The sequence below is a fragment of the Malurus melanocephalus genome, unplaced genomic scaffold, assembly GCF_030028575.1.
Source record: "Malurus melanocephalus ecotype Western Australia unplaced genomic scaffold, MMel_1.1 scaffold_310, whole genome shotgun sequence".
In the NCBI taxonomy this organism is placed as follows: Eukaryota; Metazoa; Chordata; class Aves; order Passeriformes; family Maluridae; genus Malurus; species Malurus melanocephalus.
The window spans coordinates 75,239-101,230 of NW_026623542.1; the positions used below are offsets into that span (position 1 = coordinate 75,239).

Sequence of the window (25,992 nt, forward strand, 5' to 3'; positions counted from 1 at the left end):
ACACAGACACGGTTAAGGGGATAAAAAGGGTTTTACCTCGGTATTTGGGATCCCAGGTGCACAACTTGATGGCAGAATGCACCCGTGTACAGCATGGGTACAAGTTTTATAGGTTTCAGGAATGAGCATATCTATCTAGGATTCCCCAATAAGAAACTTCACAAATGCAGTAATGTCCCCCTATTCTAATGAATCCCCCCCAGATGAGGCCAGAGCCCAGTTTACACAAGATGTTCCAGAGAGAAGGCTTCACCCAAGGCTGGAGCTCGGGTTTAAGATAGCACAGGGCACACTGACTCTTTCCTCAGGATGTTTGGTGTCTCTGCCCAGCAGAACTCCTGAACTAAGCTGGAATATCAGGCTTCAGGAATTACAAACATGTGGGCTAAGGRGTACAGGYGGATGCATAGAGGGTASAGAAAGYGTAAAAAGGAAAAGCAAAAATCATCAGGCATCACTTTAGCCCAGCTCTTTTAGGAGAGCATGAGCTGGACTGTAGATTCCTGTAGGTAATAYTGAGCCTTTCCCCTTTCAACTTAAACATTTTGTTGTTCATGTCTCAATTCTGACYTGAATTCGAGGTTAAATGCTGTCTGTCAGTGATTCATGTACTTGTCAAAGCTGCAGTAGGCTTTGGGGAGAAGCTGTGATGCATATTAGGAATAGATGRTGTTGGCTTTATTGCAGAGCTGCTCCACTCAGAGTGCCACCCTTACATCTGTGGCCATCATTAAATGTGCAAAAGGCCAAGCTGTAACTAAACAGTGCTGGGGATGTGCCAGGGGCAGAAATGGGGAAGACAGCAGCATGAAATAGCCTTCTGGAGTTAAAAGCATCGTGCCTTGACTGATCTGCCAACTCAGAGGCTTATTTGGGAGAGCAGTCATTGGGTTTTCTGTCACTGGAGCTGCTGTGCCTTATTTTCATCAGACCTGCAGAATGTTCTTTTTCAGTTTCACGCAGTGCTTTTGTGCCAATGGTTCATGGAATTTGTGTACATGAACTTGTGGTACAAAATGTCTTGAAGAGCTGTAATCATTAGGGTGAATGATCAATCTGTGTTAGAAGTAGCAGTATCATTATTCTTAATTTTGCAGGRAAAGTCCTTTTACAATCTGTGAAATCTTTCTTAAGCTGAATCAGGACCATGGGTTGTTATCTGTTAAGGTCACCTTTTAGTCATCACAATCTGTTTCCAAACTCTTGTGTGCATCATAAGTGTAATGGCACAGTGACTTTGGTGCCTTTTYCAATGAAAACAGCTTTTTCTTTTACTTTCTGTACAGTTTTAGGTGCTGCAAGCTGCTTCTTCCCTTTATGAGATTCTTCAGCCTTTTGAAGTCAGCAGCACTTTTTCTTTGATTTCTAAAATTTAAGTATTAAAAGATGTGGCCAGGATTCCTGTGCAGCCAACAATATTCCCTTTTTCTGGTGATTGGTTGTCCATAAGATTTAAAACATCTAGGGTGCTGTCATTTTCTGGGGTTTTTTTTTCAGTCTCTCACTTACTCCACACTTTCACACATCCCAACTGTTTTGTTTCATTTACTTTCTTCTTCCTCTGCTGTTTTACTTTCTTTGTGTTACTTCCTGGAAGTTTTGGAAAATACAACGCATCTGTGTCTTCTTCTCACATGGAGTTTGAGCAAAGCTCCAAGTTTCTTCTGGTGATYGTGCCTCCCCTTGAAGCCCAGTTGGCATTCCTTCTCTTCAGAAATAGATGAAGAGCTGGCATTYAGAGCCCCCTTGTTTTTGGATCTGGGGTGTTTTATCCTCTCTCCTCTCATTTAGTTCGTGCTTTCTGAGCTGTGCTCCCTTCAGCCCCATCCATGGCCACACGTGCAGTGGTGATGGACCCTTTCCAGCAGCAGAGGAGAAAGGTGAAATCAGAGCCCCATTCCACAATCCATTTATACAGAGGAGAATCCTTCTAAATGAGGATTTATTTCTTTCTGCTCACTTAGGTGTGTTCTTCCTTTTGTGCACAGTAACTCCCCATCTGCAAGACAAGCAAGCAGATTTTGTGTTTGAGATAAAGGTTTGGGTTGGATTTGCAGCTCACATGCTCTCGTGATGCTGTCATTACTTAGCTGCAGTTATGGTTTTAATATGAGCTGGCAGCAGCCTTTACAGACAGCCTGAATTTCATAGAAACCCAACTTAAAATGCACAGRGAGGGAAAAATGCCTGTCTTGAAAGGCTCCTGCTGAGCTGATAACAGTCTGCAGGAYGACRTCTATTTAAACAGAAATAAAGAAATATCAGAAATAGCCTTAGGTYGTTCAGATCTTATTTTCAGCTTTATTAATGCTGGGTTTAATTTTTCCAACCCCTGTAATTTAGTCTCACTGCATTTGGATCAATTAGCACACTTGATAATGTGCTATTTGCCTCTGCCTATTTAAAAACAAGTGAAACAACAGGATGGATTTTCAGTGTATCAAAGAAACTGGAGTTCCTCCAAGGACTCTGAWAATTCCAAATGGCAAGTCTTGGAGGCTGGCCAAGTGGAAACAGAAATTCCWTGTTGGGTAGCTGTCCTGTGGACCTGTTTACTCACCCCGGAGAACTTCTTAACCCAAATCTGCTACTGACATCTTCTCTTCAGGATTTTTCCCTCCTCAGGATAGATATCCTCATGAAGACTGCACACACAAGTTAATGGTAATAGAAGTAGAGCCTCTATTCATCAAAAAGATACAAAAAGAAAATAAAAAACCACCTCTTGGACACTGCAGGGATTTAGAGAGGCTTCCTGATGTGATGGCAATGCCATCACATTGATGGCAGAATCACAATGGCACACAATGCCAATGTGTTAGAAACTGGTTGAGCTCACATTCAGCTTGCCTTTCATCACCAAGCATCTTTACATTTTATCCTTGGAGATTAAAACATCCARGGATTAGGATGGTAGAGAAGGCAGCTTCTCTAAGCCTGACCTGCATGATCTTACTCAGCACATAATCAAGGTGTAATATGTTAGATTTATGTTTCATTGGGTCTCTGCATCCTGCTGTRTGGAATRGTTTCTTTGTTGTTTTTGTTTTGGTTTTTTGAAAGGATTTCTTTGCTATAAAAAGCAGATGTAAAGCATGAACTCTATTGCAACAGTTCTTCTAATACAACTGGGTATATTTAGTATTGTTTTAGGTCACATTATCAACTGTTCCTGCCCTCTGCTCAAAGCATTGGTAGCATGAAGTTGTAGTTATTAATGTAAAGCAGTGCTTGCTGCAGGCTTATTTGGGATGTACRAGTTTCTGAAGCACCAAGGTGCAATAGATGGATTTTGTGTGCTAGAGAATAGGATTAAGATGTTTCAGCTTGGAGAAAGTAACTCTATTTATCTTTATGTTAAAAATATTTGGGGAGTTGTTGTGTTTTGTTATTGCCCTGTGAGGTTTTGCTTTTTCATGAGTGAGCAATGTCACGTTTTGCCTCGATGTTTTAAGCATTTATTTATTGTTCCCAGGGGGTACCTTGTTTATTTGTCTTGCTCCTGGTTGATCACAATATTTTTAGTTTGACTCAGATTTCTTGCAACTTTGCACAATGGCAAATCTTGTAATCTCACTTGCTTCATCAAATGAGCTCCTCCAGAGCTCTGAGAAACGTTTCCATTTYGCTGGAGTACCTCCTCAGTGGTAGGAGCAGTAGAGGTAGATGTAAATCACTGTAAAAGTTGTGTTGTGATTCTGGATTTGTTGATTTATTCAACAATAACAAAATAGAACAGGTGAATGACCTAGGCTCAATTCCCTTGAGTATCTAACTGATACAGAAGTATCTTATTCCTTTATGTGTCTTTTGCAAACAACAAAAATCAATTMTTTCTTAAGTATCTTCATTCAGCTTCTTAATGTCTCAAATGCRTATTTAAATACCCTGATACGGGTCAATTGAGTAAAAGGGGTTGTGGATGCTGAAAAAGCAGAGCTTTTCCATGGAAATAGCACAATCCCAGTGTATTATTTGTGTCTGACTCTCCACTCTTAAGGAAGGCTCTGTCTTTATCTTGCCCTGCAGCTTTTGGTGTTCTGCCAACCCCGTGGAGTTGAGAGTTCCTGTTCTGGCTAAAGAGACCACAATTGAAAAGGTTTGTGTTGGAGGGCTGTGAGAGTCTGTGGCAGGCTGGGGATCTCACCCTGTTGCTGACACAAACCAGTGGTTAAAYAAATCCTTCAGGCTCTGGGTTACCTTTCAGCAATGCAAATCTGTCCGGCTGTGCCCTCCTGTGCAGCACATTTCTCTCTGTGCAGCCTTGCTGCTGCTGCCCATTACTTGGTGCCTGTACAATTATCAGATTTCTGGTCTGATAATGAAATGTCAGCTCCTGAAATGTTGCCACGTTGCCTGCAGTGCACAAGAGTGRTAGTAATTTTAACTGGAAGCGTGCTTTTGGCCCGGTATGTATTTTTATTTCGAGTTTTCTGTTCCTACAGCAACAGGACATCATTATTCTGGTGCTATCCAGGAGCAGTAGTTTTGTTTGCCACTCATGACTGATTAAGTACAATGTAAGAGATTTATTTTCTTTTTGCTATGCACTGTTATTCAYAGTGCAGGAGACACCTAGTAATTTTACTGAGCAATAAAAAAAAAGAAAACAGCAACAACGTAACGCAGTGTGTGTGAAGTTTCACAGAGYTGTTCAGAGAGCATCTTTTCCTCACAATTTGACTTTTTTTGTCAGTGTACATTAGAAATGACCACTTGAGTGCTGCTCAGTGAAACCATGTACTTTTTTTTAAAAGTCAAATATTATTTAACTCGAAAATGCCTTTAAACAGAAATGACTTCTACATGTAGCCATTTGTGCGAGGGCACTTGAGGTATAAGATTTCAGGACTTTATTCTCACTGGAATGAAGATGTTYCAGAAGTTCCTTTAGTCYGCTGGAATTTGTATTARTGAAGGAATACATTCTTAAGTAGTYGTGGTGCTTTGTTTTTRTTTTCCACCTGGTRTAATWGGKCATATTTTCAGCTTTGYCCTTGTSTGATTGGAAGTAGAGTCACAGAATGAKCAGGAAGCAGAATCACAGAAAGGGACCACAKTGGGTGATCTGGTCCAACCTCCCTGCCCAGGCAGGGTCATTGCAGAACACATTTTTACCATAGTTTACAYTTGATAGATAAAATAAACATGGTCTGGAGTAGTTTCCTTTCTAGTCCAGGTCCTGGTTGCTCATGGTGTTGAAATATTTGAGATGCCTTTGCATCAACACTTCAATCCAATAATTTTAATTTTGTCTCCAGATATTTCCTCTGTAGTTGYCTGTTTATTCTTGAACTGCAGTGTTTCAGTAAAGTTAATTCTCACAGAAGTCACTCATGTGATTTGTGACTTGTTTCAAAGAACTTGCACTTTGTAGAGCTCCTTGTTCTACAAGGACAATTTCCTTGTTCTTTTAAGAGGATACTTGCAGATTCAAAGAGTATGTGTTTGGAAACTGTTTGTGGAAGTAAAGTGGAACTTGTCAAAGATCCAGGGAGCTGCATTGGAGAGCAGAGCTGGGGGTGTATTTTGTGATTGGTGGTGATTGTTTGTATTTTCTGAAGTCAGGTGCTCATCATCTGCCAGAGCTGCTGTTACCACACTGCAGAAAGTCTCAGTATGAGGATATTGAGAACAGAAAGAGGCATGAACAGAAAGAGCAGTGATTTTCAGAAATACCTCACTCTCTTTTATCAAACCCAGTCACAGCAGGCGACTGGGAAAAAATTAACAATCGAATTCCTTATCACAGCTTATATAGGGAAGAATTCCCACAAATCAGGTCATACAACTGTCCCTTTGTCTCCTTCCAGGTCACTTCTTGGGCYCTGTTGTTTGTAGGATGTCTGCAGGATCGTGCAGAGATGATCTGAGCCATGACTGCCGTGTGGTTCTGGCAGGTCCCCACACTCATTCTTCTTAGCTGTGACATTTACACGTGTGGTTTTCTCTGAATTAATTAGGGAATCTTACAATTATGTTCCTCCATCCTAAAATTTTTCAATGCAGAGCAAAATCTAATTTTTTTTGACAAGACATGATTAAATGGGATGTTTAACCTAGATTTGGGAAGGGGGCCAACCTCTGGCAAGCCTAAGGCTAGATTTCATTTTTGTGTGAAATTTCTTGATACTGCACTTTAAAAAATAAATAATCTTCTTATTTATAAACAGCCTTGTAGTTCCTAGGTACTTTAGAATCCATAGCTTGGATGCTTTTTATGCATAATCGCAAAATGTAAAGATATATATGGCCTTCATGTGATCAAATCTCTTAAGGGCAGTCAAAGCTGAATTTGTTGTTATTCAGGGAAGCAGGATGTTAGGAGCAGGCACAAGTTCATTCCACAACAACAAAGATAAATGCCACAGCTTTGCCAGCTCCCCACACAGCATTTATGGATATGAAGCAGTTTAGTCATGATATCAGGGAACCGATACATCTGTTAAGAGAAATGCATTTTATGCACCATAAAATTAAATGTTGCACTGCCAAGAAATATAGGGAGTATTCCTGTAGTCTGTTTTTGCAAACTAAATGTTGTAACGTGATCTCTCAGGAAGGTGGAACTGGGAATCTATTTTGAAATCATATTCCATTAGGAACGCAGACTGTACTTTACGGAAGGATTACAGCTGTCTTTTATGGTGCTTTATTTTTTCCACACTGAGACTAAACTGTGTACCGTTAGCAGGCTAATGCATAAGAAAGATATTTCAAATTTATGTTCAACTATATCATCCTAAATGAATCCAAAGTACTAGAAAATCCATGCAGCATCTGTCCCACGGTGCTCCTGAAGCGCTGTTATGGCTTTGGGAGGCAAACAAACATTTTCTGGAGTGTTTTGCATGTGCTGGGAAAGAAAATTTTGGCCAGACACTCCAAGTTTTGAGTGCTGTGCTTCTGGAAAGTTCCAGCATCTCTGACAGAATCATCAGATTGTTAAGATTGGAGAAGACATGGGAGATCCTTGAGTGCAGCTGTTAACCCAGCACGGGCCATCCCATCACTAACCCATGTCCCCAGGTGCCACATTCACAGGTATTTTCAACACCTCCAGGGATGTGCCAATGTTTGACCACCCTTTTGGGGAAGAAATTCTTCCTAATGTATCCAATCTAAAGACACACTCAAACCAGCTGTAGGGATTTTTCATAACTTTGTTTTTTTTGAAGCACAAGATATTGTGCTGGGTCCTGTGCAGCAAAACAGAGAGTGCAGAATGATGCAGAATTATTGAAGGCAGATTGCTGACCAAGGTGTCACTGCTCTGTAAAAAGCAGCCAAGGATCTGTACATCATTCTCCCATTGCTTTGCCATTCCCCAACGTGTTACTGCTCAGTTCTCTGCAGAAAATACAAATAAGGATGGGAACAGGTGGCAGGAACTCAAGTCAACATTGTGATTGTTTTTCCAGACATCAGCTAGAATATTTGGGTGATTTCATGTGCATGCAAAGACACCAATCAGGGTCTGGTTTTACAAGCAGTGACAGGGATGTTCTCCTTGGAGCCTTGTAGCTCCAAGAATTTGGAGGGTGAATTCTCAGGCACTGTGTAATTTGGTATAGATTACTAATTGACACTAGCAGAGAGGGTGGCCCCTTGGGTTTCTAGCATGCTCTTAGCTCTCTCGAACATTATACACACAAATATTATCTTTGCTTCTCTGCTCTTACTTGTTAAATGCGTTCTTTATTAAATTACACTTCTGTACTTAACTCTGTTCTGTGGAAGTGCCTGGCAGGTTCAGGCTCTTAATGMATCTTCCTCACTGGGGGGTTGTAAGGCTTAATTGTTCATAATGTGGAAAAGCTTGAGATGAAAGGATTTATTTAAAAGCAACGTATTATGATGATTATAAAGCTGATGGTGATGTGTGTAACACCTGCTGTCACACCAGCTTGAGCAAAAGCAATTTCTGCCTTYAGACTGAAATTTCTCTGGAACGGGGAGAACAATATCACTTTTCAGGGCTTCTTTTTTCCCTGTTGAAAAGTCTGGTGTCTCTTTGAGAAGCCAAAATATTGAAGTTTATTCTTTTTTCTAATGGATGAAACAAATTCAGTAAGATTATCATAGGTGAATTCAGGTATTGAGATGAACATGTCTTTTGCCACTAGGAGAATTAAAATAATTGCTAAAAATAGACTTTTTTTTTTTTTTTTAGAAGAATCTGCTATTGTGGTGATATTTCAGCTACTGAAAAAGGTTTATAATTTGATGCAGATAAGAACTGAGATTGTCTCCAGTAATAGTTATTTGTATCTTCCTTTTGATCCATCATCTGCAAAGGTCAGATGAGGTGTAGGAGGGCAAAAGTTCTCCCTACCTGCCTGAGAGAATTCATTCTTTAGTGTGGTATGTTTTAGCACTGTGTTTGAATCTCTCTTTCTCCATCTCCCCAACTCCTCTTCATTGTTTCCTTCCTTATTCTTCCTTTCCCTTTTATAAACTTGATCTGAACGAGCCAGGATGCCCTGGGGCATTGCTTATGGGACTCAGAGCTTTYCATCTCCTGATTGCCTTCTTGGCAGCATCTTTAGTGAATTCAGACCTTTATCTGTCACAGACTGAAAGGTAAGGTAGATTCTTTAAATTGAGATTAACTCTTAATTCTGTTCCTTAATGGGGAAATGTCTGTATCTAGCATGGCATCTCTCCTGATAAGGAGTGAGGGCTGGGGGASCTCTGAAAGTTTCACCTACTCAAGTCCTTGCTGGTGTAAGCAGAGGACTCTGCTCTCTGCAGATGACAATTCCCATGCTTCTGGTGTTGGTCAATAGAATGGAATCCGGTTTTGAAAAAGGAAATTTTACTTTGAGTGAGTGGAATTTAAAAAGGGATAAAAAAGCCCTTTAGAAAACGCTTTCAGAGACACTGCTGTAGCTGTTACTTCCAGCATAGGTATAATGCTAAGACAATGAGAGAGAGCACCTGCATTTTAATGTGCTTTTTAAAAAGAAACAGCTCAAGGTCTCTTAATGTTTTTGTAAATTATTTTCTTTACATCCAGACCTGAAAATTCCATTGTCATTTTTTCCCCATATTCATCTTCTCCGTCCCAGTAATGTCACCTTCAGATTGTTAAATGCTACCASTAATTCCTTGATTTGCTGTTGCAGATTTTGTGCAGCTATCAAAACAAGAGTTTTTTTTCAGATTCAATTATGTTAGCAATAAGGTACCAGTAACCTTAAAGAAATTGCTGAATGTAAGATTTTAGAGGCTATGATTGCACACAAACAGCATCCTCACTTCCATCCGTGACTGGAAATGCTTTCTTAAAGTTTCTGTACAATTTCAAAAGATAGCATTCCTCACATCGAGAATTACTTTAATAYAATGTTTTATTAACATTGTAGGCATTTTTGTTACAGCTTATTGAGCATTCTGGTGTTTTTCATACTGCACAGTTATTGAGGGTGCTGGGWTAGATTTTTATTTAGCAATGTAGAGTGAATCTCTTGCATGGAGACAGAATGCTCCTCACTGGCCTCTGTTTTATTGGCAAGGAGAGTGAATTAACAGTGTGTACCTGTTACATTAGGGGTAATCCAGCTGTTCTTCTGCTCAATGTGTCTACAGACTGTTCTTGTATGGATTGGAACACTGGGATGAGAGATCTGTAAAATAAATGTTGCTGGGAAATTATTTTAATGTTGTCTGAATATTCCACGCACTGCACTAATGTCAAGCAGACCTTGGATTGCACGTGCTGTTGTTGAATTCAGCTTTTTTTCAGTGAGTTCAATGAGATTGGAAACAGGGTCTTTCTAAAGTTGTGATAACAGATCAGGCAAGAGAAAATGCTTCTGTTGTGCTTCTGGAACATGCTGCTTTATTCTTAACTTAGGATTGGTTAAGCATTCCTGATTTCTAAAGAAACTGTGTTATGTTTGTAAATATAAATTATTCTATACCCATTTGTTAAAACTAACAGGGAGTGTAACAAGCACATTTATGTGATGCAAAGAAAAGCTGCAGTAGTGCCATGTGTCATGTCATTTCTYAAAGTAAATTTCAGTTTGGCTGTGCCGTTTAAACTGTTGACTTGAATTTTGAAGGATGGTGTTGGAATGGTTTGTGCAAGAAGTGTTCTGCTCCATTTTGTCAGGCTTATTATTAGGTTACTGGAGAGACAGCTGCAGTTGGCTTAAAATGGGGCACTAAAAATATTGAAGAGTCTAGCCTTGAGGAAGCAGAGCAGTAAAATGGYAACAGGAATATTCATTTAGCACAGATTCATCTGGGGATGTGAGAGATGCTTTCAAAAGCCTAATATATCACAGGGCAAATTTTATTATATTGCTTTTGTGTCTTGCTGCTTCTATTGATCTTTTTCAAATATAGTTTTGAAAATTATATATAATATCTGTCCTCAGAGCCATAATATAAGGTTGGCATTAATAAGGGTTTTGTGTCTGTCATTTTACCAGTAGAACAGAAGGGACAGATTCTGTCTATTCAATRTGCTTTCTGAATTAATTAAATTAAATAGAACTTGTTTGTTCAYTTAGAAAAGATTTTAGGTGGAAAGTATTAATCATGGTGGGTAACTTACATTCAGAAGTAAGCTCCGTTATTGGGGTAGTACAAAGGAAATTATTAGTATTTATCACTGTGATTCATTGTGCTAATTTTAAGGAGTATAGGTTTCATTTTTCAAAAAAAATTCAGCATTTCCAGCCAAACAGWGCTTGAGCCCACCCTGAAAACATCCAGATGAATGGTTGCTGCTTGCCCACAAATGGCCACAGCCTGATTACAGATCAGTCAAGCAAAACACCAAGCACCAGGGGAATTTAGCATCATACAACAGAAAAGAAAGGACCCACTGCTCAGAGTTCAGAGCCTTCTGAGRGATATGCTCAGCCTTCCAAATTCACCTCAATCTTAATTTTGCCAGCRCTGTGTGACAGTGCTCTGGGAACTCAGAAAGATTCACTGCTGCATCTGCTGAAATGACAAACTCTAAAATCTGCTGAGTGACAAACTCTAAAATATCAGCTCACCACTTTGATAAATATTATATAGCATGCAGATGTATACATCAACACACAGACTAACACACAGTGTGTGTGTGTTCCTGTATTCAATACATTTGATGTAATTTCTTCCTGATATATTTGTTATTCTTTATAATCCTTCTAKGGACTGTGTTCTATCTTTCACTGTGTGTTGCCTGCCAAATTTGAAGGAATTCCTTCGTGCTTTGCTGAGTGCTTTGAAAAACCCCCATCCCCAAGCCTAAATTCTGAATTCATTGATCTTTGTTCAGACTTAGCTCTCATACCCATCTTGTACTGCCAGGATTTGGGATTTTGACTGCACTAGGCAGCAGTAGTGCTAATTACATTTGCAAAGTACCTCTTCTAGAAAAATAATTCAGGAATAATAACTTTACAATCAGCTCATAGAAGACCTGAGATTTATAGGCTTTTCCTGAAGTGAATAACCCTCCTACATACAACACAAAAAATCAAAAGTATAAATTGTGTTGGAAACCCCTCACAAAAGTGAGACTGCTCAGCTGAGGGTTTGTCTTCCAGTCTCAGATGTGTTTGCATCCTGACTGCCAGACTGACCCACATTCCCCTTTTTGCTCCAGCACATGGGAAGAACATTTTCTGGGATGGTTTTTCACCCAAAGTTCATTCCTGCCAGATTTGCCCTTCTCTGCCTCCAGCCAGCTGTGAAAGGGCTGTGGTGGCATTTGGCAGACTGGCTGTGAAATAAGTCGTGCCCTGTGTCCCATGGATGTAGTTCACTGAACCAAAAAGAGTTTTGTGCTTTTATGGGTGGTAGTGTCACACTTGAGTACAGAGAAAAGGAGCTGAGCCTCTGCTGCTCCCTGATTTTATTTGTGTGCTCTCTCTTCACTTTCTCAGCTGTCTCTAAACCCTCCTGAGCTGCTGTTGTCTTCTGATTGTTGTTCAGGCTTCCAGAGTTGGATTGTCACCAACTGCACCCTGTGTGTGCTTGTCTGAGTAAATCCAATCAGCTAATGAAACTGCCGTCCTCCCATCAATTGATTATCAAATTCCTCATTTAGTCACACGAGCCCATCTCTCTTCCAAAGATGCTTATTTTTGTTTACCCAGGCAGTCTGTGCTTGACCCCTTCCTTGCCTTCCTTGCATGTCCCTTTGTTCACATCCATTTAGTATATCAAAAAATCATACTGAATATTTATGATTTATTTGGGAAGGTGACCTTTGTATCTCTTCAGAGTTGAATMACAGTCCTTTAAATTTATGGAATAATTATTTGGTTTAATTTATTTATTTTCTTTTATGAAAGTATTTTTATATGTTCAAGTATAAAAGTTTTGTTATAATATAATTATAAATATATAATATTATTAATAATGTTGTAATATAATAATAAATATCCACTGTATCACACTTGAGAGTGAGAAGTGTTTGCTAAATTTGAGGGTTCCACGCTCAGCATCTGCTTTGCCATGGTAGCCCAGTGGGGCAGTGTACTGTGTTACCATCCAAAAAGCAGAATAATGCACGYTGTGCATGTCCAGGAGCGTGGGGCTTTCATGCTGCTCTTTGTGGAGCAGTGAGACTTTCTGCAGTGAGACTCCCCCGTCCCTCCAACATCATCACAAAAATGACATGTCAGCAGACTTATATTTTTGGCTGTTTCTGTTCTCTGCAGATTCATCATCAAAGAGGATGTGCATCAAAAATAAAATTCCTCCTTCGCAGAGAAATTATGTCTATTTAGGAAAGGTCTTTATATAATAGAGGCTTTTATTTTGGAAGAAGAAATCTGTTGGCTTTGRAGAGATCTGTTCCCTTTGGCAGAAGCCTCCTGAAATCCATAGATTGTTTCTTTTCCATGCAGAATACTGAATAATCCTCTAAACAATGCAAGTTTACTTGTGTAGACTTTACCCCAATGGCATCTTCACTTAATTTTCCTGATAAAACATTTATGGTAAATTCAGTAACTGCTCTCCTTTTTATCAAGGTTGCCAGCCTGCAGATAATTTCAGAGACAGCAGGTTTCCTACTCAGTCACTGACCTGCTCCCTGTTGGGTTCTCTTGTCCATCAGGCAGAGGTAGAGAGGGAATGGAAGGATTTTATTTAATTTCTTCCGCTAATGCGATAAAAGAAAAATCTCATTATTGGAAATGAATTAATTTGGAGAAAAATGTTCTAAAAGGCTTCAGCCAGAGGCAGGACTATTAGAGAGAAGAGTTCAAATAAGTGAAGTTTGGTAAAATTGCTAGCGAGTGAAACTGTGTATTGAAATGTAATTGAAACCTATTATTAGAGGTRTTGAGCATTTTTAATATTCAGAGTAGTGCTCTCAGTACTGCATATGGAACTGCGAGTTCCTTTTTTAGCAGTTAAGGACAGTAGCCTTCAGTGTGATTTTTTWAATGGTATTCTGAGGGTTTGATGATCTGTTTCCTGCAAGCCTACGATGCAGGAGTGAGAGGGTTTGTGGAGGAACCATCTGGGAAGCAGCAGGATAATGCTGGCACTCATCCTCGGGGTTTTCTTCTCTTGCATAAAAATGTAAGAATGAACCACATCCCACAAACCCACCAAAGCCTAATCAACAAAGACAAGCAGAGTTARTCTGTATTGTGCAGGATCTTTCAGCATCCTCAAAAATTGAAAAGGAGAGTTGAATTCTGTCCTACAGCCGTTAGTCAGCTTCTTCCTCATCTTCATCCAACATCTGGGTGACTCCTGGGCAGGGCAGAGTCACCTGAGCAACTGGTAATTGTTATTCTTTTTAGTGCCTAGAACTCTATTCACTTTATTTTTCTTTTTAGTGCATTTGAAAATAAATCTTAATTGTTTCTTCTGTTATTTAGCACTTGAAGCTTTTTCATAGCATTTTCTCACAGCAAGCTGTAGTGCAACAGTTCCTCAGGGTGTCCCTGAACAGATACTGTAGGTTTGGGGTTTTTTTTTTTCCCTACAATTTGCTAAGATGTGAGATATAAGGATAAAAGTAAGTGCTAGCACGTTTGAACATGAACAGAGGAGGTATAKGTGTGGGAAGGAATAGAAAGATTTTGGCCAGTGCACTGACATAACACAGAAGTTCTAAGGGGAAAATCTTTTACATGACCAGCCCTGTCTCATAAGCCTTTCCTTGCTAGAAATCCTGAAAGAGAATAGTAGAAAASATCACCTTACTCTGCTGCCCTCCTGACAGGATTTATTTTCAGAAGCAGGTATTTCATGTTACTGAGTTGGTAGTACCCATTATTCTGACAAAGAAAGCACTGAGAGCTCCAGCTGAAGCTCTCTTACCTTCCCATCTCTATCAGCACCAATAACATTCTGTGAATAATTGCTATACACAACAAACATCATCTTTTTTAAGCCCTTTACAAWTTCTTTGAAGATCCTCATGTAGCTCTTTCCCAGTGTAATGTGGGRTATATCAAGGATGAACTATTCATGGTTTGTGCCAATATTTTTCTTTATTTTTCCTTCATGTCTKCTCTGCCACAAATTCTGCTTCTTTTGATGTTGTGCAGAAATGTACTACTGCTTCACAACAGTCTCTGTTTACTCACAATTTCAAACCAGAAAATGTGTAAATGTAGGATTTACCTTGCACCTTCTCTGAGAATGCTGAGACTAGAAGTGGGTAAACATTCTTTCAAGAGCTCTGGAAGGAATCCTTTTAGTCTTGTCATAGGTTTTATATATTTTGAGTTGTATTTCATACCAGTACTTTCTGCAGAGTTACACTTTCTTACAAATATTTATATGCAAAAAAATAAAATACTACTCTTAAGCCATATTTCTCCTCATTCAGAAATTGGCTGGCTCCAGAATAGATGTATTTTAGAGGATTCCCATATGGAGTGTGTGYATTGATGAGGAGGAAGTGTGACTGTGCTTTCTCCACACCACTGCCTTGCTCCAGGAGTGCTGCTGATGTTCTGCTGTGTCTTCTCTGAAGCACTTCAGCATTTTTCTCCATGAAACAGCATGGCATGCCATGAATTATGTATTTACAGCAAGGCAGGCATGYGTGTCAGTTCAGTCATGAGATACAATCATCTGCTTTTTTGCCTCTAAGTGGTTAACAGTTGCAAAAAAAATTCTTTTTAATGCCTAGAACTCTGTTCRCTTTATTTTTCTTTTTAGTGCATGGGAAAATAAATCTTAAACATTTCTCCTGTTATCTAGCACTTGAAGCCTTTTCATAGCATTTGTAACATCTCTTTGCCAACGCTCCATCTGTKATTTTAGCTTGCAGGGAACACTTTGCAAATCTGTTATTAGCTTAGATGCAGMGAGCTGCTGTTTAAATATTAATTGTGACTTCTCTCCTAAGTGCAGTCAGACCCACTCAGTCACTTGTGAAGTTCAGTAAATTTTGGGAGGGGAGGGAGTGTGTCAGGGGTAGGGCTTGGCTGTAGCAAAGGTTTTGCTGAAGTGAAGCACAAAGTAGGGAAGTGTCCTGGTGCTTGACCTCTCCTCTCCTGACCACAGTTCCACGGCTTGATCACACAAAAAGAAATTTAAAAAGGTAACATTAACAGTAAGCAGACTTCTTGCACGCTTCTGCCAAGCTGGCTGTGAGCAAAAGGAACATCACAGAGCGCTCAGAGGAAAAGAGGAGATCCAGCAGCTGCTTCAGATCCTGGTTATTGGCCAGATACACTTCTAAAGTACTTCACTATTGCTCCATCAACAATCACACCTCAGGAGAGGCATTGTGTTGGAGTTGAGCCCTTCTCACCATTTCAGTCATGACCCTCACKCTGTTTGATCTCTCAATTCCATGAAACATACTTTACACTTGGAAATAAAAATTTWAAAAGCAAAATACTGTGTGTTTACAGACATTCTGGTGCAGTAGAAGCAAAGCACACAGTATTTAACACCATCTGACCAGCCTGTTTTCTGTGGATTAACACAGCATTATGGTTGTCATATGCATATTTGGTTTAATTGAAAGATTATCAGCCCCATTAAAATTATACAATGTATTTTTTCCTCTCTTCTTCTTCCAGATGGTCACTAATCTTTTATTGGTGAGGTGGTTTGCCTGCAGTGTAATGTGAGATTTTTCTTCTTGTCATTTTAGTGAGTTACTTCTCTTTGTGTTTGCAGGTGGACTGAATTTTAATGTGCTGAATTCTGTTAATTGCTTGAGTTTAGATGTTTTGCTTATTATCCTACAAATGTATGTTTAAAAAGAAATGAAGTATGACTCACCTTTTCCTTTTATCTTGCAGCGTTCTGTGAAGAAGGGTGCAGATATGGTGGAACTTGTGTAGCCCCCAACAAATGTCTCTGCCCTTCTGGATTCACTGGRAGTCATTGTGAGAAAGGTAAAGTTTACTGACAAACTCCTTAGGTAATGAGAAATATGATATATGGAAGAAGTAATTACTTTCCATTCTTTCATTCTGTTTGATATTTTCTCTCCATTGAAGATGTGACTGTTCCATTTCTGCCTCTCCTTCACCGAAAGTTAGTCTTGCCTAAAACTTTCCATGTTGAATTTGGTCAGGGATGTATCTGCTTTTGCTTCCAGTGTGCACTCACAGTTAATTAGAAGGGACATAAAATGAAAAATATTTGCTCCACCGGTTGGTTTCCTGTGGTGCAAGCTTAAGGTTTGCTTCGGCTTTTCCTGAATCTGTTTTGCAAATTCGACCTGAATTTGGATGCTTGCTRTTCACTTCAAGCTGTTGAATTATTAAGATTTGATTTGTTTCTAAGTCACAGTTTTTACAGAATCACCACCTATTCAAAGATATCTCACTAGTCATGATTAGATTCTGCCTGTTCCCAGATTTTTCTTTTCCAAGATCTGCTTCTGACAGCTTTGCAGTTCCACATTTCAGTTCATTTCACAAAGAGCTGGTTCCTTGTCTGCCTTAAATGAGGAGAAAGGGATCTCACTAAACTCCATGTATGACTCCTACTCGTTTGTTTATATAGCAGATTTGAGTTTTTGTTTTTGTTTGTATTTATTTAGGTTATATGTCACTTAACTAAGTCGATGGTGGGAGCTTTTTGCACTGCATGTTTGCTAATTAACTGCTTGCACTTGTATTTATTTTTGGATATGAAGTGGATTGTTAATGCAGGTTGTATGCTGTAGTATGGATGAGWTTATAATTGGTGAATTTTTWCAYGAAGRAAAAAATGAAACCAGAGAAATAAATGTTACAGTTAAATTAGTGGAACCACTTATAACCCAGAGATTGTGCAGTAATCTGTGTTTATTAAAGTCACTTAAGCCCAGTTGTCAATAAATCTGCTTTAAGTAGCTTCTGAAAACTGCTAACTACTTTTATGGATGYAGTCAAATCACTGTATACTAAAAGCCCACAGTTTCTAGTTGTCAGCACTGTTTATTATTATTTAAGAATGAACTAGGACATTAATATTTTCACCTCATCTAGAATAAACCTGAGTACTTAATTTTTTTTTTTGCCTGTAGCCTTTGGGTCATTTGTTTTAAATAGGAAAAAAACCTCTAAAATCTTCTGCCATTCAGCATTGGGCAATATCAATTCAATGGCAATATCATGGGGAAGAAATGCAAGAATTTTGCCCCTCCAAGCCCTACCCACTGTGGCTGTCCACCCTATAGGATGTGACAACAGGAACTCCGAAACCAATACCTGAGTTGTCTGAAGGATTTCGGGCCACATTTCAGCTCYTCTGCCTTGTGATTCTTTCACCCAGGGATCTCAGAACATTCTTTCTTCTTRCAGCTGTAAAGGGACTTTCATATCTAGAGCACAGATTCTCTAAACTGTTGAAGCGATGGTTTAAAATTGATAAATGGAGGACATAACCGTTTTTGACTCCTGTGTTTTTCATGTCTTTTGTATTGTTTTGATCTGCAATATGAGTTAGCACACCAGCTAAAGGAAGCATGGCAGGTATGGTACTCTCATTATATCAAGCAATTTAGAGGTAGATGTCAGAAGGAGATAGCTTCTGTGAGTAAAATCTATATAACTTGAACCACAAGTCAGTTTATTTTTTTCTTTGAAGATGTATAGAGTTTACCAGTATGCTACAAATCAAGATAATGATGCTAACTTTGAGAAATCTGACATACAAGCTGGTCTGAGAATGAACAGGGTTTTGTGTATGAGAATTTGTCACATTTTAGGGGTGTTGGAGGGTTTGACAGCTTCAGCAGATAGGTCTTATGTGTGTTTCAGTGGCCAAGTGCACATCAGGTCTGTGTGAGAACAGCTTCAGTCTCCTGAAGGTGCATTTTCTGGCCAGAGTAAATGTTCAGAGTGGAGAGGTGATGRACCAACCACCTTTGAAGCAGGGTTCCTTTTGCTTCACTGATTTCTCCTAAAAGATGTAGTGCTTTCAGGGCCAGGAGGCAGCTCAGTAAAGGCTTTCCTGCAGTTTGCTGCCGTTTTTAAAGTGCTCCTAAGCATTCAAGCCCCATGTTTGTTAGTTCTCCTGCTATCTTTAACATTAGAAATAAGCACTTTGTTTTATTTAGTGTATGCTACCACTCCCTCAGTCATTATGATACAGACCTAAGACAGTGAAATAATGGGACAACACTTCAAATCTGAGCCTAAATATTCTTTGGCAAAGCCTTGTCTGGTGTTAGCTCATAGGGAAGTGAGGCATATCAGAAGTAAAATGATSTGTTTTGGTAATGTATTCAATTTGCCACAGTGCATGTGAAAATGTCCTTCAAACTGACAACACAGCAACTTTTTATGCATTATTTGTGAGCTGAAAGGACTCGTCACCAGCTAAAAACAGTATGACCCAAATTGGCTTCAGTGTAAAGGGTAAAATGAGCCAGTAATTAGAAATGTTGTTGAAAAGCAGGTGTGTTTACTTCTGAATATGAATCATATGTTATTCATCGTTTCTGACTGCCTGGTGGAAATTATGATATTAAGTTAATTAGAAATTCAGAGATATTTGAGAAGGGTAGGATTTATACYGGTAATTTACTCAGGTGAAATTAAAATACACATTTAAGGCTTATGTACAGATACATAATTCAGCATGCTGCTGAGAAGAATTACCTCTTGCCAGTCGCTTTGGCTGACATGAGAAATCATCAGAAGAATTGTGGGGCTATCTTTCCTTTTTGAAGGTGAACTGCAAATGATATTCACAAATACTGTCGAGTAATTCCTTTCTCCATCCATTCTTTATAATGCTGTTTCTTAAAGTATGTGCTTGATGCTTCTAGCTGAATTTTTGTGATACTTAGGATCTTACTCTGTAKTCAGATCACTTCTCTGTTCATTTTGTGTTTTKCTGGCCAGGGCTGAAATCRGTGATCTCTGTGATCATTACCATTTGACTGTACTTAACACAGTTGTGATACTTGTGTTGGGAATCTTTGATGTTGGAATTCTTAGGGACACTGCTGTATGATTCCAGCATGATGGCTCACCTGGAGAAAGGCATCCTTAACTGTGTGTAACACCATGGGCTTGAACCCAGGGGCATCCTTGGCAGGGATCCCTGTTAAAGGATTCTGAGACATTTTGGTGTGCAGAGAGGAGTGCAAATGCAGTACTCTGTGAGAATACTGGCAGCATGAACTCAAGTGCCCCAGTTTTCTATCCATCTCATATTTTTGCAGCCTTTAAAGCAGAAAAACTCTGGGTCATTCATTGAGCTGCTTTTTTTCTGTCTGTGGATGAGCCACAGGTCAGTGGAGCTTTAATGCTGGTTTTGTGGACAGGTTCRCAGCATCAGGATGTGAAAATTACTAAGGGGTTCTTTTTCATGATGTTTTGGGCTGTGCCTGCAAATTATCTAATATTGGGGTGAGAGGTCATTTTTCAGTATGTACAATGGCTGAGAAATGTGCTTTGCATCCTATTAATTATACTGCAGGTAAGTAAATCAAGACTTGCTGTGTTGCACTAGTTATATATGGATTCTTCAGCACCTCACTGATTTCACAGATGTGTAATGAAATGTTGCTGTGCTTACATCTTCAGAAAGAGATGTTAGGTGATGGAAATGAGGAGGTCTTTAGCTGATTTGTGTCATCACAGTCAGCAGTATCTGCAGTTGTTGTCTAAAAAGCTGCATAACTTCTTTGTGTTCTTGTCTCTTAAATTGCTTCTTCTGGAATGTATTGTCTTCTGCAGTCCTTTGGGTATAACTCCCTACAGRCTCTATTCCTGCAGAGCCTACAGTTGGAAAAAAGTGTGAGAATTGTATTTCTATGTGCCATTTCTTTGATTCTTAAGCTGGCTCAATCTTTAGGCATGTGTCTATCAGAGACATTTCAGTCTGGTTTTTTTTTTTTTTTTTTAATGAGCAAATAAAAACCAAAGCAAAACAGAGAAGGAGATTTTTCCACGAGTACAGTAAGCTAAATGTCAAAACTCCCTATCTGTGATCTTTTGTAAAATAAGCTGTGAGGTTTAGTTCGTTTAGAAGCTKCCACTATTTTGGGAAACAAACCAGCTGTGCAGCTGTGGGCGCAAGGCTTTGCATGAGATTCTTTGTGAAGCCTCTAATTCCGAGGTGAGGCAAAGCTGGGGTGGTGTGAGACAAGAGGAGAGAARCGAGTGATGCTCAGCTTGTTCCAGAAAGCAGCAGCTGTGGTTGAAATGTCACTCTGGGGGTGTGACAGACCCACAGAAGGCAGATGTTCCAGGTGGCTGAGGCTGTCCTGCTCCATTTGCTGCCAAGCTGTTGGCAGCGTTTGCCCCAGCGGTGCTTCTTGCAGAGTGGCAAGGGGTGATATCTTAATGTGATGGAAAAAAGCAAAGCTGTCATTGGTAAAGGTGTCAGGGAATAGATGAAAGAATATTTACTGGAAAAATCAGAGTGAGGCCRTCTCTGAGGATCAAGAGAACATCTGTCTGTGAATCAACAAGTAACTCTCAATGGAAGAAAAGGTTGTTCTGTCTCAGTGTCAGTCATCACCCAGCTGACCATCACATGAGGAAACAACTCATCCGTGCTTACTCTGCCTCATATGCTGCAATAGTTTGATTTTAAAAGCCAGGAAAAAACACTAAGCAGACACTGGGTTTGGGGTGGTGGTTTTTTGTTGCTGGTGGTGGTTTGTTGTGGTTTTTTTTATGTAATATTTTTATGTTCCTATGTAGCTTGTTACGGGCAGGTCTTTGGGTCTGTGGAACACCACAAAACAAACCAGAGCAGTCTCAACTAATGTATAGTTACAGAAGGGTTATTTACCTTTCCTCTAACATAAGCAGATGATAGGAATATAAATACTCAGCTATCCTAGGACGTCCTGTTTTCCTTGTTTGTTTTGTCTGATGCTACACAGTGTTGGATGTTTATTCATCCATAAGTTCTAATTAACTCCTACAGGAGGAGCATCATGTTTAGACCTAGCAGCAAAGTCCAAATAAGTGGAAAAGCCCTGTGTTCCTGCTGAAATTCCCACAGCTGAGAGCCTAGATGGCCAAATTTTGTGCAAAAAGCCATGCTCAAAATGAGGCACTGGTTCTCTGTTAGAGTCTGTGTTGCTTTGGTTCTTTCATGGAGTGCTCAGTCCCTGCCTTAGCATCCATCCAGTTTATCCCCAGAACATCTCCCACACCTTCCCCGTGCAGCCATATCTGCTTCAGGTTCCTCTTGCATTCTAAGCACCCAAGCAGTGGGATTTAAATTGGTTTCAAGTGSCAGAATCACCACTGAAYCTATTTAAAGAAAACAGAGAGCTGYAGAATGTTCAAAATTCTGGGCAAATATTCACGTGTTAATGAAATTTCCATTTTGCAACTCAGAAGTTTCCATATATGAAGCCTTCCTTGTGATGTGAGATGTAGAGAAAAGACATTGCTTTAAAATACCAACTTCATGGTGAATTAACTACAAATGACATCTCACTTTACTGTAATTTAAAAAAACCCCAGCAATTCTGCTTTTGAGTGCAGCGCAGTAATGCTAATTTATAACTTCGTTTGCCAGGACATTGGGACCCCTTTTTTAAAAAAAACTTTTTTTCATTCAGGTGCCTACATCACTTCTACAGACATGAACCAGAATTAGGTAGTAGATGAGCTAAAAACTGAATAAAAGCTACCTCAGGCAGTCCAGCTACAGGCACTATTTAGGAACATTACTGAGTATAATAAGCTCTTTGCCACCTTACTTTTTCTTATTAATAGCGAGCTCTGGAGTGGAGAATCAACCATGAATATTTAAATGTGCTGATAACCTAGAAATAAAACTCCAGACTCAATAAAGCTCAAGCAGGCATAGAGAGGTACTTAAAATTTTTAACACAGAAATCCTCTTGGCTTCAATGGGAACTTYACCTGAATGGAAGCCTTAGGATCTGGTGCAGCTGAATTAGGTGAAATGAATAATAAGAGGCTCTGGTGAAATAAAAGAGCACCTAGAGTGTTGTTTTTGCATGGAAAAATCTGTGTAACTTGAAGTTACTAATGATGAATATGCCATTCTGAACTCCTTGATCGAACTGGCTAATCTAGGATTATGCTCCTGTTCAAACTCAGTAGAGAATTCAATCTCTTAAGAAATTTTGAACAACTCTGATGAGAGTTTTTACTATGTGGAGCCATGTTTCTGCTGGAGTTCAATATGGTGAATGCTAACATATTTCATGAGKGATCTCATTGAAGTTAATCAAGGTGTAGTGAGGGGAAATGCCTCATGCATCAGAACCAGCACAAGAAACCAAATTCTTTTTGAGAAATACTCTGAGAAGTGAAGGGAATGGAGAAAGCCAACTGGCTTCAGTGTTCTCCAGCTGTATCCAACTTGACAGGAAGAGCTTGGACTTTCCAGGAAACTCCAGCCCTGTTAATCTGCTCTCAATAGCAGGAAAAATGGTGGAGAAGGTCCTGCTTGGCACTCCTGGGAAGGGATTCAGGGACAGTGCCAGTGTCAGCCATGGGCAGTGTGAAATCAGAGAGGGAAGYTCCTGTCTGATTGATCATCCCACTGCCACAAGGTCACCTCCTCATGGCTGATGGGAAGGCAGTGCAGCTTCTGTTTCAGGATTGGAAGAGCAGTTTTGATCCTGTCCCTCACAGAATCCTTCTGGAGCAGTGTCCAGCTGTGAGATGAGTCGGGACAGGGCGTGCTGGGTGATGAACTGGGTGATGTTCTGGTTTTCAATGGGATAGTGTAGGGTAAAGGGGCCCCACAAGCCCTGATTCTGAAACTCAGCCAATTATTGTGTATGACTGAGGCCTGGGAAAATAAAAGGATGTTAACAGCCTGCATGGAGGAGGAATGCTGCATCCTTGAGAAAAGCAGATTGGAATGCAGAATTGATAACACAGGTGGCTGAAAATTATAAGCATTACTAATACTATAACTTTTGCAAACTCACCAATTATGTTCTGATTAATAATTAAACAGCTGTCTCTTGACCAATGTATGTTTGACACAAATGTATACTCTGGTTGCTAAAGTGGATAAAAGAGGCTTGTCCCACAATAAAGTTCTTCTTTCTCTCTGTTTTTTTCACCCCCTTTTGTGTGTTTTTGTATCTATTCTTTTTTGTCGTGGTTTGGCCAGCAGCAACAGGGTAGGATCCGTTTTCTTCCCAGGAAGTGGCACAGAGCTGGGTTTGGATTCAGGATGGGAATGATGTGGACAGCACAACCCCACCTTTTCAGGAAGAAGCCATAAGAGTCTCCTGGCCATTGATGGACTTTTTTCCAGGAATTCTCTGTGGAGCTGAGAAGGGGCAGAAGGGAGGGAGAACACACAGCTGGGGGAGTTTTGGGCAAGATCTCTTCCCATGTGGACAGGAATTAATCACCACAAAAGCATCCTCCACTTGGTTTGATTAGGCTGATATTTGGAGGAAGAGATCATGTCCCCRTTCATGTAATCCTTGGAAGGTGAAYAAAATGGGATAAATCACTTTCGTAGGTGATTTATGTAGATTGTAGCTTACCTACAATGAGGATAACTAATCCAATTATTTTGCCTTAGGAGTCRGGTGAAAATGTGAGTTAAACCCTTGTTGAAGGGAGTGTCATCCCCTCTTCACTGACATAGCCTTTGTAACATCCACAGTTCTGCTGAATTTCAGTCCTTCAGAGTATCTGTTTTTGTAAGAGTAACACCCATGGCTTTCAACAGTCAGGAAGATTTCATAAATTGAGCAATACTACCCTACAGTGAAGAAGCCACAACCCAATCTGCTGAATTAAATCCAGTGCTTGGAGTCAAGAAAACAAATTTATCTTCAGGATTGCATTCATGTGTATGTACAGAGAGGAAATGAAATTGGAAGTTTGGSTGATATGGAACCTTAGAAACTGTCCTTTCCCCTCCCAGGCTTTTTGTGTATCAAGTGAAGCATTTTTATGGGCCATAGTCTYTTTGCTAGTAATGTGTCAGTTCTCTGCAGAAAGTACATGATGTACCCCAAAAGCTTACAAATCTGTCTCCTAGAAAGTGTGGCATTAAAGCCTGTTTCAGATTCAGTGCTCACTAACTCACTGTGCAAATTCCTCTTGCTTTTATTAGGGTTTTGTTCATGCCTCCAGTCCCCAGAGAAAGAATGTGCAAGATATTAAAATAACACTGTGCTTAATGTAAGGGAGGTCTGAAGCATAAAAGGAAATTCGTATGGTTCTGGTTAAATATTTCCTTTGCTGGTTCCATTACGATTGAAGCAACTCTGAAATAACAGTCATACTCAAMCTCCAGGAACTACATGTCAAAGTTATTTTCAAACTTTTTATAATGTTATGATAAAAATCTCTTCAGTCCTTCACATTTGCAGAAATAGAGCTCTTCCTAAATACATCCATCATTTTCTTGCTTTTAGAATGGAACCTCTGATTGAGCAACTCAGGCAGTTCAATAGTTGGAGTTTCCTGCTACTTAAGACGTGCAAGATCAGAATTTTTTTTCCAGCATGTAGTATCTGCTAAGTAGATCAGTCATTTCAGAGACAAACAAAATGGYAAAGTTTATATGTGAAAGACTGAAATTACCTTTCTTATTTGATTTTTTCTGAAGAGGCATTCTCTGTGTGTTGGCAATCTAATCTTGGGAACAGTGCTCGTTTATCTTTTGAATGAGACATGAAAGCCCCAAACACTTCTACACATCAAAGATCCAGTTGAACCTGTATCCTATTTCAGCCTGGGTAATTGAATTCTGCCTTCTTTAGCAATGTCAGTCAGAGAAATTACTCACTTGAAGGAGCTGTCTGGCTGACATGGAGTGGCACCCATGTCCTGATGTCACTGTATTTCTGCACTGGGGTATGGATCCTTAGAGCTTTTGATGGAAATGGTTTCAGATGTGAATGACTCTCAGGTGGAGTGCAGTGTGAGGGTGAGCCCATCCCTGTCCTGCTCATTGCTGTCCTGGRAGCAGTGCCATCTCTGAYGGGGACAGCACAGGTTCCTGCAGASCCACCACACCATCCTCGTGTCAGCTGCTGAGCAAAGGTGCCCTTGGAGCTGAGAAAACTGCACCTGCACTCACATTCTGGTCAGGATCTGCTGCCTCACTCACTCACGTGCTGCAGCTCCCCAGCTTCTTCAGAAATGCTGCTGGTTCACTGCCAGCTTGGGCTGTAGACACACTCAGTTTAAGGGAGATTAAACAGATGTTTCTCATTTTCAAACACAGCATTTCAACTAATTGCCAGGACGGGTCTATCCTTTCTTTTGCGTTCAAGTCACTGACCTTGAAAACCAATAAAAGTTTTTGGACTCAGAAGTGGAATTGCTTTGTAGCCGTGAGGAGAAGGCTGGTTCTTCTCTTGAGTTTAATCCAAGTATTGGCACTGTTTATCAGTYTAAGTATGGCCAGTGTGTTTATTTTACTTGCATGACCACTTTCCAGGATTGAATTCCAGTCTGGAGATGTTTTACACAGGTCTCCTTCATTCAAGATTTTGGAGCACAGGTGGTACTGCAGTATGGGAGARATGTTTAATTATTGGTAGTGACTGTAAGGAAAAACTTACAATGGTTTGTGATTAGATTTCCTGGAAGGAGACYGAGTGCTTTCTCTGGTTTTGGTTGGTGG

At 39.9% G+C, this 25,992-nt stretch overlaps 1 protein-coding gene across 1 annotated transcript in view; it reads left to right on the forward strand.

The window, feature by feature from the left end:
- LOC130580056 (protein kinase C-binding protein NELL1) overlaps positions 1 to 25,992 on the forward strand; it is a gene marked incomplete at its 5' end in the record, with an annotated part of 133,232 nt that overhangs the window by 54,946 nt on the left and 52,294 nt on the right. Inside the window, one exon of the mRNA XM_057377318.1 lies at positions 16,242 to 16,337. Coding sequence (XP_057233301.1) covers positions 16,242 to 16,337 — 96 coding nt within the window. The remainder of the gene's footprint in view (positions 1 to 16,241; positions 16,338 to 25,992) is intronic.